This window comes from Balaenoptera borealis (genome assembly GCF_965194805.1).
Source record: "Balaenoptera borealis genome assembly, contig: HAP1_SCAFFOLD_1746, whole genome shotgun sequence".
Lineage (NCBI taxonomy): Eukaryota > Metazoa > Chordata > Mammalia > Artiodactyla > Balaenopteridae > Balaenoptera > Balaenoptera borealis.
In genome coordinates, this window is record NW_028122498.1 from 77,921 (window position 1) to 90,088 (window position 12,168).

Genomic DNA, 12,168 nt, shown 5'->3' on the forward strand with positions numbered 1-12,168 from the left:
TCTCGGCTTTCTTTGTATTTCATAGGACTGTTGTCAGTCCAATACAAAATGAGTCTTATTTTTAAAAACCTGAAATGTTTTACAGAGCCTAGCATTCTCATATAGGGTCCTTTCCATTCTCCCCACTTTCCCGAGAGGCCAAGAACACGTCACACCATGAACTAGGAGAGGGGGTAGAGCCCTTTGTGATGAAATACATCAACAAAGACAGAGCCTTAGCCTGCTTGCTCTCTGGACAGGATCTCGGACCACAAGGTCTTCAATCCTGGTATAAATGAAGGAAGTGAGGACAGTTCAACTGGCACTCTCATAACAAGAGTTCTGAAACACCTTCCGAAGAGACTATAGCAGTAGATGAGGGAAGGGAGTGCTACAGTGTGGCAGTACAGGGGGAACGATCGGCTACAGCAGTGAAAAGTGTGGTACCGATTGGTGTGCTCTCGGGGTTCTTGTACATGTAGCATAGATGACCTCTACGGTGGCCCTCCCACCTTCCCCACCTGCATTAGGTGTTCTTTTTTTTTGTAATTTATGTTTATGTATTTATTTACTGTTTGAACTTATTTATTCTACGTATTTATGTTTTTGGCTGCACTGGGTCTCTCATTGCTGTGCACGGGCTTTCTCTAGTTGGCGGCTAGCGGGGGCTACTCTCGGTTGCGGTGTGCGGGCATCTCATCGCGGTGGCTTCTCTTGTTGCGGAGCATGGGCTGTAGGCACGTGGGCTTCGGTAGTTGAGGCTCACGGGCTCTAGAATGCAGGCTCCGTCGTCGTGGCACATGCGCTTAGTTGCTGCACGGCATGTGGGATCTTCGCAGACCAGGGCTCGAACCCGTGTCCCCTGCATTGGCAGGCGCCACCAGGGAAGCCCTAGGTGTTCTCATATAGAGTCTAAAAACAGAGAGCACTGAGAGAAGGTAGTGGTTATTAAAGGCTCAGGATCTAAATTCTACCTGTCTCTACACCCCTTCCCAGCTGTCGATTTGACCCCATTTTTGAATGCTGACCTCATTGTTCAACTTTTCTCTGCCGTCTGTATACTCACCTTGAAAACTTGTTTCTGTGATGCGTTGAGCAGACACAGGGTGGCAGACTGCAGAGGTGGAAGCTGGTGGTCGGATATTTGTGGGCTGAATCTCCTTCAGTCCCATTCCCATTTCTGGTTGCCCAGAGGCCCTACTTCCTGTGTGTGACGCCGAGCCGTAGGATTGCGGGCAGGAGCCAAGTTCTCCATACAGTAAAGACCCCAGTGTGCCTTGGTTACAGTAATATACCTGGCTTCCTTCCTGGCAGGGAAGTGACAGGCGGCTATGCCCCTGCTTTGTTCGTGGGCCTCCTGATCCAGCAGTTCCCTTGGCTCTGCCCCTGTCGTCAGCTGCCCCTAGGATAACTCTGAGCCCTAGCCACTTCTCTGGTAGATTTCCCTATTCCCCCACTACAGTCACACCTGAATAAGGCAACTCAGACCTTTCAGAGATGTGTCCTGAACCTCTTGTTTTCTGAAATACCTATCTGGTGGTTGTGAGACTTAAGGCCAGCGTCCCCGAGAGACTTTTTCTATTTCTCCTAGTAAACCTAGACTCATCTTCTGTCACCTTCAACTCTACTCCAATTGTGTTCTTTCAACCCAGACCTCTGACCCTGCTTTTTACTTCTGCCATTTCATCCTCGCTCCTGCTTCCTTTCCTAAATCCATACGTCTCTTTTGGCCTTCCTAGCCCTGGGCCAAGTTCCTTCCTCTTTGCTCAGTTTTTACCCCTTTCCTTCATTCTCCCATCCAACTTTCAGTCCTTCCTTCTCACGCCCCAGTTAGCAGCATCTGAAAATTCGAAAGGTTTGTTACTCGTCTATTAATTGTATTCCATTTACTTATTCAGTTCTATACCTGTCTTACCTGTGTATGGAAGAACAGCTGGTAGCCAAGGTGGCACCAAGAATCCTAGCAGCTCTCACTTGACGTATCCGTAGTAGTCGGCAATTTCCATTTCGTTTTCCCTCTCGGTGAAAAATTGCAGCTTGCCCGAAGAGGTGTATCTGGCAGCATCTCCCGTTGTTGTTGAGCCCGCCTCTTCATGGCCTCTCGCTCTGGCCTCTGCTCTTGTTCGATGGGCTTTGACATGACTGGCTCAGGCACGTTGGGTTCCCTCCATGGAACTCGTTGCTTGCTGAAGTCTTGAGTAGAAAGTGGGTTTGGAGCTTGGGTGGGGACTGGCGCTTATTCACAGCAGGGGGAACAGGCTCCCGCTGGAGAGGAGCGCCAGATGAAGTTTTGGAGGGTGCAGGCCTAGGAGCAGCAGACTGAGGGACACGAGGCTGGGTATGGTTGGGCCAAGCCGGTTGGGTTGGGTTGGTCACAGTTGGCTGAGCTGGTTTGGCGGGGCCTGGCAAAGAGGCAGGAGCTGGCTGGGATGAATTGGCTGCAGCAGGTTGAGCTGAGTCAGTAGAACCAGGCTGGGCACGGTAAGCCCCAGCAGGCCGATGTGAGGCCAGAGACTGTGGCCTCCGAGGAGCGGGTCGAGCTTGAGGCTTGTCCCAGGCAGAAAAAGGCAGAGGTATCAACTTGACCTTCCCAGGAGGAGGCCGCTCATACTGGGCTGGAGACGGACACTCTGTTTCAGCACTGCTGTCTGGTTTCTGGGCTTGGACTTGCGTTTTCTCAGGACCCTTCCCCTCACGTGGGGTATGCCGCCATGGCTGGATAGCTGGGGGTGGCTGGGGGTCTTTGGGGTTGCTTGACTTTCCCAAGAGCCGACAGGAAGAGCGCCCAGTTTTCGTCTCATTCTTCTTCCCCAGCGCATGAAGAACCTTCACAGACTCCAGCATGCGCACGCCAAGGGAGGTTCGAGGCTTTTGAAAGCTCTGTTGGAGAAGCTCAGTTTGGTGTTCCTTTCGCTTCGTGTGGGGGATTGCTGGCTTCTCTTCTGCCTTGACTTTGTTCCCTGACTGCTTGTTCTCCTCAGCCTTGTTTCTCCCTCTGGTCCTTTTGGTCTTTTCCTGCCCGTGGCTCTTAGTTTTGCTGATCTTTCTGGATGCAGCTTTCTGAGGTTTGCCTTGAGAGTGCTTGGCCGTGTTCACAGGAGCCCTGTCACTGACTGCAGCGTGGCATATAACCACTTCTCCCCCTAACAGGCACTCTGGATTCTTTGGCTGGATTTTGGCCTTGGGAGCGCCACTGATAGGCTCAGAGGCTTTCTGTTTGTTCTTCCTGGGTTGATCAGAGGGAACCTTTATGACACTTGGCTTTTCCTGCACCTGATTCACCTTAATGGCTCTGGTGTCTTTAGCTTTGATCACGTTGGGACCTTGGGATTGATCAAGATCTTTCAAAGGATTAAAGAGCTGGGGAAGGTGAATATCCTCCGCCAGTGTAGTAATGTCTGCAAGACCACTGCTAGGTTCAATCCCATTTTCAAGTGTCCCTAGGTCCTGACGACTCCGGCTGTTCTCTCCCAGATCAGCATTTTCAGAACCAGGCTGCTCCTCTTGGCTGAGGGGATCGGTGCAGGCCAGCGGCTGGTGAATATCAGGGATTCCTAAAGGGAGTAGTGGAGGATCTTGGTTCTCTGTTGGGATCTGGTAGGCATCCAGAGGCTTTGAAAGCTTGGTTTTGATATCATCCACGTGCTTACTCTCTATTTGTCCCTGGCTTGGAGCTGGAGGCAGGGCCAGGAGACGCCTGGCACTCTGGACTGGAGCTGTCACTGAAATGTCCCCAAGTTCAGATGGTGGGTTACTCTCAAGTATGTGGCTGTTTCTGCTACTGCAGGACTTGGGGAGTTCTTGACTTTGTGTCACACAAAACGTCTGGCTTGGAGGTTGCAATCCCAGGGAATTTTTCATCACCAGGGGGGAGGTCTCCATCCCTACAAAGGGATCAAGGGGAGAAGTCAGTCCCTGGTAAGTGAGATGCTCCCCCTAAACACCAACACAGCAGTCGTGTACCTTTCAAGGGGTTCAGGGCAAGATGGGCAAGGCATTTCTACTAACTCTTCTTAAGGATCACGGACAGTGCCCTATGCTACGAGGTAAGCGGTGACTGTTGTAATTCTTACTGGTGAGCCTTTCCTGTCGCTGATTCTCGGCTCGCTTTGTATTTCATAGGACTGTTTATAAGTCCAATACAAAATGAGTCTTATTTTTAAAAACCTGAAATGTTTTACAAAGCCTAGCATTCTCATATAGGGTCCTTTCCATTCTCCCCCACTTTCCCGAGAGGCCAAGAACACGTCACACCATGAACTAGGAGAGGGGGTAGAGCCCTTGCTGATGAAATACATCAACAAAGACAGAGTCTTAGCCTGCTTGCTCTCTGGACAGGATCTCGGACCACAAGGTCTTCAATCCTGGTATAAATGAAGGAAGTGAGGACAGTTCAACTGGCACTCTCATAACAAGAGTTCTGAAACACCTTCCGAAGAGACTATAGCAGTAGATGAGGGAAGGGAGTGCTACAGTGTGGCAGTACAGGGGGGAACGATCGGCTACAGCAGTGAAAAGTGTGGTACCGATTGGTGTGCTCTCGGGGTTCTTGTACATGTAGCATAGATGACCTCTACAGTGGCCCTCCCACCGTCCCACCTGCATTAGGTGTTCTTTTTTTTTTTGTAATTTATGTTTATGTATTTATTTACTGTTTGAACTTATTTATTCTACGTATTTATGTTTTTGGCTGCACTGGGTCTCTCATTGCTGTGCACGGGCTTTCTCTAGTTGGCGGCTAGCGGGGGCTACTCTTGGTTGCGGTGTGCGGGCTTCTCATCGCGGTGGCTTCTCTTGTTGCGGAGCATGGGCTGTAGGCACGTGGGCTTCGGTAGTTGAGGCTCACGGGCTCTAGAATGCAGGCTCCGTCGTTGTGGCACATGCGCTTAGTTGCTGCACGGCATGTGGGATCTTCGCAGACCAGGGCTCGAACCCGTGTCCCCCGCATTGCATTGGCAGGCGGATTCTTAACCACGGCGCCACCAGGGAAGCCCTAGGTGTTCTCATAGAGAGTCTAAAAACAGAGGGCACTGAGCGAAGGTAGTGGTTATTAAAGGCTCAGGATCTGAATTCTACCTGCCTCTACACCCCTTCCCAGCTGTCGATTTGACCCCATTTTGAATGCCGACCTCATTCTTCAACTTTCTCTGGCGTTTGTTATACTCACCTTGAAAACTTGTTTCTGTGATGCGTTGAGCAGACACAGGGTGGCAGACTGCAGAGGTGGAAGCTGGTGGTCGGATATTTGTGGGCTGAATCTCCTTCGGTCCCATTCCCATTTCTGGTTGCCCAGAGGCCCGACTTCCTGTGTATGACGCCGAGCCGTAGGATTGCGGGCAGGAGCCAAGTTCTCCATACAGTAAAGACCCCAGTGTGCCTTGGTTATAGTAATATACCTGGCTTCCTTCCTGGCAGGGAAGTGGCAGGCGGCTCTGCCCCTGATTTGGAATCTGAGATGGTGTTCCCTGAGCAAGGCTGGCAGAAAGCGATGGATGTAGAGGGACCATGTTCTTGGCGTCTGAAGTTTTATCATACTGGGCTGCCAGAAACATGGAGGAGGCAGCTGTGTGGCGGTCAGTGAGTGCCAGAGTAAAGTCTCCGAGTGAAGAAGAATTCTTTTCAGTGCTTGCTGTGATGTCCCACTCAAGAACACCTGGATAGGAAGCAGCTGAAGTGGAGATCTGGCTGTGGTCAGTAACTCCAGATAACATAGTCGTGCTAGAATGTTGGTAAAGGTAGGCACTACCCATGAGTGTCTGGAAAGGGTACCAGTAGCCGATGCCGAACTGACGGCAGGGGCAGAGACTCTGGAGAAGTTGCAGACACTTCGTGTTAGGGAAGTTGCATTGCTCACCACAGGAGGAGAATGCTGCAGAGAATTTAGAGTTCCAAGTAGAGATGGATGTTGGAAATTTTCTGTAAGAACAAGAGGGTCATGAAAAACTCAGGGAGGTTGAGAAATTCTCACTACGTTTGAGGAACGGCATCATCTGAAGGTTCTTGCTATCAGGACACCTCTACTATCACTACTTCCTGAGAAACCCAAAATCAGACAGTTAATGATGGCTGTAAGGACTGAGCAGTTTTCCACTCTTCTCTATTAACTGCCTGTGCTCCCATCTTGGGCACAGACGGGCAGAAGAGCCAAGTGGTGTGGTTCAGAGATTGTTTCTCTAGGCTGGAAGCAACCTTCTCCCTGCCCTGTCTTTCCCTTCAGCCTGCACTCGTATTGACTTCTATGCTATTTCCTAGACTGGAAGCATTTTAGAACTAGGAGGCCCTTAGAGAACTTCGATGTTCTCAGTCTCATTTCGTGAGTAAGGAAACTGAGGCTCAGAGAGGTCGGGTTGACTTGTTCAAGTTCTCTCATTATGTTAGTATCATTACCAGGTTTCAGAACCTAAGTATCCTGACTTCCTTGCCAGGACTCCACTCTGAGCATGATACTGCCAGAAAGCAGGAGAAATAGAACTTATAATATAGGCATTTTTTTTGTCCATTAGAAAACAGTACGGCTGTTACCATTGTCGTCTTCAGTGTCTCCCTTTGCTTGTGCAGTTCCCACGCTATTACCTAGAGGTGACGTACAGCTCAGTCCAACTGGTGAATTGAAAGAGTCATTTTTGCCCTCTTCAAGCCTGGTTTCTCATCCTACCTCAAAATGATTACCCGAAAGTGGATTTCTTAAGTGCTTTTGGAAAGGGAAGAGTTATCTGATTACTTCAGATTCCTCACCTGTAAAGTGGTTATAACACCACCACCAATAATAATAGCAGTAATAATTAATAGATGAATAAGCTGATCTATTGCGTATGATTTATATGGAGGAAGATACAATAAGTTCTAGAAAGACAAAGAAAAATCATGACAAGCATATTACGTTAACGAAAAAGAAATCCATAGATATTAATGAAAACTGGGGTATGTGGCAAGTATCGAAGCCTAATGAATTTACTAACAAATGGCATTCTGTACTATCCATGCAATATTATGAAAGTGAATTTTGCCCACTCTATTTTAGTGAATACTATTAACCAGAAGACACGATGGAGGTGATAGAGGTGAATGAATTCCTAGCCAATGCATACAGACAGAGAAGGTATGTCAGTAAAAAATGCATAACAAGCAACAGAATGCAATAAATGTGCATGTATAGGTAGCCACAACACATATAGACAAGTATTTCAATGAAAACCGGTACGAAGCAGACAGCAAAATAATAAGTGTAAAAGAGTTTCATTATTGTGCTCCTTCATATTTTTACCCAGCAAGTAAGAGGTATTAAGCCTAGGAGAAATATATATTCAATGAATATAGCTTATATAATAAGCAGAAAGGAAGCTTAAAATGTATCAGGAAGGTTTTTGGATTTATCCTAGAACTTAGATTAGAATCATCTTCAGCATCCAAGAAGATGGCATCCCAAAACCTCAAAAAACCATCATGCCTAGAATCCAATTAAAAAAGATTTTCAAATGTAAGAAAATCCACAGGACTCCACAATATGGTTTTCGATAAACGTGGATGTTTGTTTGTTTTGTTTCTTTGGCCGCGCCGCGTGGCCCTGGCCGTGAAAGCACCGAGTCCTAAGCACTGGACCGCCAGGGAATTCCCTAAGTGGGGGGGGGAATTAGAGATGTGGGGCTTGACTTTTTCTTCTTCTTCTTCGGTAGCTAAGCTCTACAAGCGAACGATGGCTGTTGATCAATGTGCTCTCTGTGTTAGGAAGGAAATAACTGTAAAAATGAAAAGCAGCCTTGCCTTAGAACCTACATATCACACCAAGGAAAATAGTCCTTCTGATTCAATTTAGAAGATATCACTTAAAATGTTGAATTGGTGAAATGTCTACCTAGTTTAAAAATTAGAAAGAATAAAACACTGAAAAGCAGCCCCCTAGATAACCACTGTGGTTGCTTGTTTATAGGAGGCATCATTTCTAAAACGTATTTCTAAAATGTTTATATTCAAAACTGTCAAGTGGCCAACTGTATTCAGAGAGGCAATAAAAGAAAGAAAACGGAGTATGACTTTTCTGATAAGCTGCCTTTCCTGGTGATCCCCTGTTCTGGCCTTACTTTCCTTCTTAGTCTGTTAATGTAAGGGTTTGCTACCATCAACTTGGTTTTGCCCTGCTCTGAGCAGGTTTCCCTCTGTGCTGTTTCTGCTTTAATTGAAAATCTTTGTTTCCCATCAGCATTCCATTGCAAACTCCGTTTTTCTTGAGAGCTCCCTCTATGCTTTCCCTCTTCATTCTTACATTTTCTCCCATCTCTTGGTGCCTGTTGGCCTGTGCTAATGAAAACCATCCTAAACTTCCTTACGCTCGACTCTGTGCCTCCCTGTAGAGCCCAGTACTCTCCATCCTCTCTCCCTATTCTCTCTTTTCAACTAGTCGAAATCCTAGTGGAGGGAGACCATTAGAGATGAAACATCTTGGTATATATTGCTAGTTTTCTATGTCCCTGGCTTTTCTATGTTTCTGTTGAAACACTCTTGAGAAGTGTCTGATTTCGTTTTCTACATGGGTACCCTTTAAGGCTCAATACTGGAAAAGAAGGGGATCAGAGTGATCAACCCAACGTGGTATCCTAACGTAACAGTTAAGGAAAGCAACAGGCTTTGTGAGACAGCCAGTGATTTGTCCAAAGTCACACAGATAGTAAACGTCAAAGTCAAAACTGAAATTAGGTCTCCAGACTTGTAGTTCAATACTTTCCCTCATTATTCCATGCTATTTTGAATCTCCTACTTACTCAATTTAGGGGCAAAAGAAATCGAACGCAAAACTTTCCAAAGTTTCTTTTCTTACCTGACATGGTCAGAGAAGAGGAAGCATCCACTGCAGGTACAAGGGATGAGGAGACAACACTAGAGGATGTCCGAGTGGCTGCAGCTGAACGGCGCACGTGTCCAGTACAGAGGTCACTGGTTACTGGTCCAAACAGCTCCACGGAAACCCCAAGACTCTACCAAGTGGTAGTAGGTTTGGTAGGAGAGTGATGTCACAAAGCAGGCAGTTGAAAGGTATGAGAGAGCCAATAGGGAGGTCCGATCCCCAACAGGAAGGCGGGCTTGGGTGAAGAGAGTGTAGGAGAGCTAAAACAACACCTGAGTTTCTGAGCTCTGGGGAGGAAATCCTAGAAGACAGATTTACCTCCCCCAGGCTCTTCCATTAGGGAAATCATTGCCACATTTCTTACAGACGTTCATTAATACACTGAACTAAGAGTTACTTATATTCTACAGAGTATTCTATTTTATGTATCATATACTTAGAGCTATATAGAATCTTCTTTAATAATAATCCTTAGGAAGGAAAGAGCCATCTAGTTTGAACTATTACAGTTGTTCTGAAATCATATGTGTCTAATGAGTGAACTGATAGCAGCTTTTAAGGAGCCAAAGTAGGGATTAAGAAGCTCTCTTTGTAACTTGGTTCAAGAGTAGGGTGAAGTTTGTTGAGTGTACCTTGTGGAGAATGTTGTGGTCCAAGGCTCTTCTCTTTTTAGTTTCTTCTCCTTGACTCCTACCTTCCTTGGGCTGGGCTAGGCTGGGGGGCCAGGTTGGACTTGCGACTTAACGTTTCTCTTCCGCTTTCTCTTTTTTTTTTTTCTTCCATTATGGGCATTGCTTCAAGGACAAGCCTTGATCTTGCATTGGACGTTACTTCCTGTCACCTTCCAGCAGCAGGAGTCTTCTTTTCAGTGCTTGATGCTTCACGAAATAGACTCTGCCCGTTGGCAGCAAATACCAGAGAGCTAGGAGACAGAGCTGGTTGCAGACCTTTCCTCTTCCAGCCTTTGGTTGCAATTGTTTGGCCCATAATTTGCTAGCTCTAGTTCCTTGGGCCACACAGGTATCCTGCCATCTCCAGCTCTTGTTATATGTGAGAGACATTCTGAACACTGTCCCTTTTTCTTTGCACAGAAGTATATACAGTGTGGCAGTTACTGTAATCTCCTCCGCCTTGCAAACAGCCACTCTAGAATCTTGGACCTCTAGGACTCTCTGTCTTGCATGCTTGGGGGCAAGGCCAAGCAAAATGAAGAGGAGAATAATTAGAGAAAGAGGAGGACGTTGGTGGAGAATTGGGAGCAGGTAAGGTGAAAGGGCACAGGAGAAAAGAGATGCATGTAGACTTTTTGGTTTCTGTGGGAAACAGGTTGACACACTTGGGGCCTCATTTGGTATTAACAGAACAGAGAGTTAAAGATCTAAGTAGCTAGATAGTGTGCAGCAACTGCCATGAAGTCTGTACACTGAAGAGAAGAGTCTCACATCTAGTTTTCATTTTGTTTTATGTCATAGTACCTTATTTATAGCATTCACTGGTGTGTTTGTAGAATACAGATGTTTTCAAATGCTCTGGTTTTGTCTACATGGTTATCTCCTTGTCCTGTTTGTAAGGAATCCAACATTGTAAGACATATTGCATGTTTTTCTCTTGACGATTGTTGACCTTGAAGCGTCATGAACTAACTTGAGCTGTTGGATTCTGTGGAGAAACGTTCAAAAGGGTCTGTGAAAAAGGCACTGTGGTGAGTCGCATTATGCACCCGAGCGTAAGGAGCAAGATATCTGCCACCAGCCCAGCTTGGCCTGGATTGCCTCTGTTTTAGTTCCCCTGGTTAGTGCTTTTCTCCCTAACCACTCTTGTGACTGTGATAATGTGAGTAAGGGCGGAGTTGCTAATGATCTATGTGTGAGGTAAGCTGGTTTGAGGGAGGAAATCTATGGACCTAGTCATTTTCCTTGGTGGTAAGCTTTCAGGGGTGCAGAGATGGATCTTCCTGGGGCCTTTTCTGGTCCCAGGAAGATATCGCATAGATGGGACCTCCCAAGACACACATTGAATCTTTAGGCCTGTTTTTCCTATTATGAGGTACGAGTTTCTTCACTGATGGGGATGATGCTTATCTGAGAAGAAATTGTGAAAGGTGGTGTAGTGTAGAGGTGTGGCTTAAGCTTTTAAGTTTTCCTCCAGGTTTTTCCCCTAAGCTTCCTACTTCGGACGGCCTACTTACATGATACTAGTAGGTGATGTCCGGCTAACAGCTTCCTAAATAGTACCTGCAAGCCAGATCAGTGTCTCTTTTCTCTGTATTCCCATGGAAATCAAGAGTCCCGCCGAATTTTCCATCGAAACAGTTGATTTGTGTTGTCTCTAGGAATTCTAAAGGGCGTACCCTAACCGGTGTCATTTGGGAGATCCGCCTCTGTACGTTCAAATGATTAATTTTGAGACTTTGCTCATGTGTGCAGTAAACCCTTGAATTCCCTAAGACCTTCCTTTCCTCATCTCCTACCCCATTAAGCCCGCTTCAGTTCATCTCCTGAATTTCTTTGGAATCTGTCAGCCAGCTCTTCCTCAACTTCCTAATACTGAACTTGCCTGTCTGTTGCGATTAGGTCCTAACTAGTGTCCATATATCTTGTTTCCTTCCAATCCACTCTTCACACAAGAAACCTTCAAAGCAAGTTGGAACGTTGCTCATAAACATCGCTCACAAACATTGTTTTGAGAATAGAAAACACACTGTTGGCCTTTAAGACTCTGCGTGGTCTAGAATCCTCTCTGCTTCTCTAGCCCCATCTTGTGCCACTTTTGCCCTCACTTTCTATGCTTCAGATACACTGAATTAACCTTAGTTCTCACTCATCTGACAGAAGTCAGTTCAGATACTATTTTTCACTGTGATTCCTAGCATTAAGGAATTTGATTATCAGGTTTTGTATGAGGACTATTTCATCAGGGGTACAGAAGTTCTGGCCATCTCTGGTTTTGGATATCCCTTATTTGTTGAGACCTTTGCGTTGTTTGGTTGCCTTTTGTCTGTTTTCCAGATGGGAAAACAGGAACAAGGGAAGTATAGGTTATTACTAGGTGGGTTGAACAAGTGGAGCAGCAAACTGCAAAGCAGAAAGAAGAGGGACGTACTATAGAGGGATATGACTTCCATTCTCAAGGCGCCTGCATCCTGTGCAGGGAGACAGCCTAACATAAAATGTGCCTAACAACAATATATTGACTTCTTACTAAAAATCTCCAGTTCATAGAACCGAGGGGTTTGTACCTTCTCCTTTAAAAGTGATAGTCCTGGGACTTCCCCGGTGGTCCCGTGGTGAAGACTCTGCGCTTCCAACGCAGCAGGCGTGGGTTCAATCCCTGGTTGGGGAGCTAAGATC

General features: G+C 46.5%; 1 protein-coding gene across 1 annotated transcript in view; it reads left to right on the top strand.

Annotated features, from left to right (window-relative positions):
* The window catches only part of LOC309622181 (uncharacterized protein), a gene marked incomplete at its 5' end in the record, with an annotated part of 78,571 nt that extends 68,572 nt beyond the window's left edge, over positions 1–9,999 (top strand). The window contains one exon of the mRNA XM_082409303.1: positions 9,910–9,999. Coding sequence (XP_082265429.1) covers positions 9,910–9,984 — 75 coding nt within the window. The remainder of the gene's footprint in view (positions 1–9,909) is intronic.
* Positions 10,000–12,168: the final 2,169 nt, after the last annotated feature.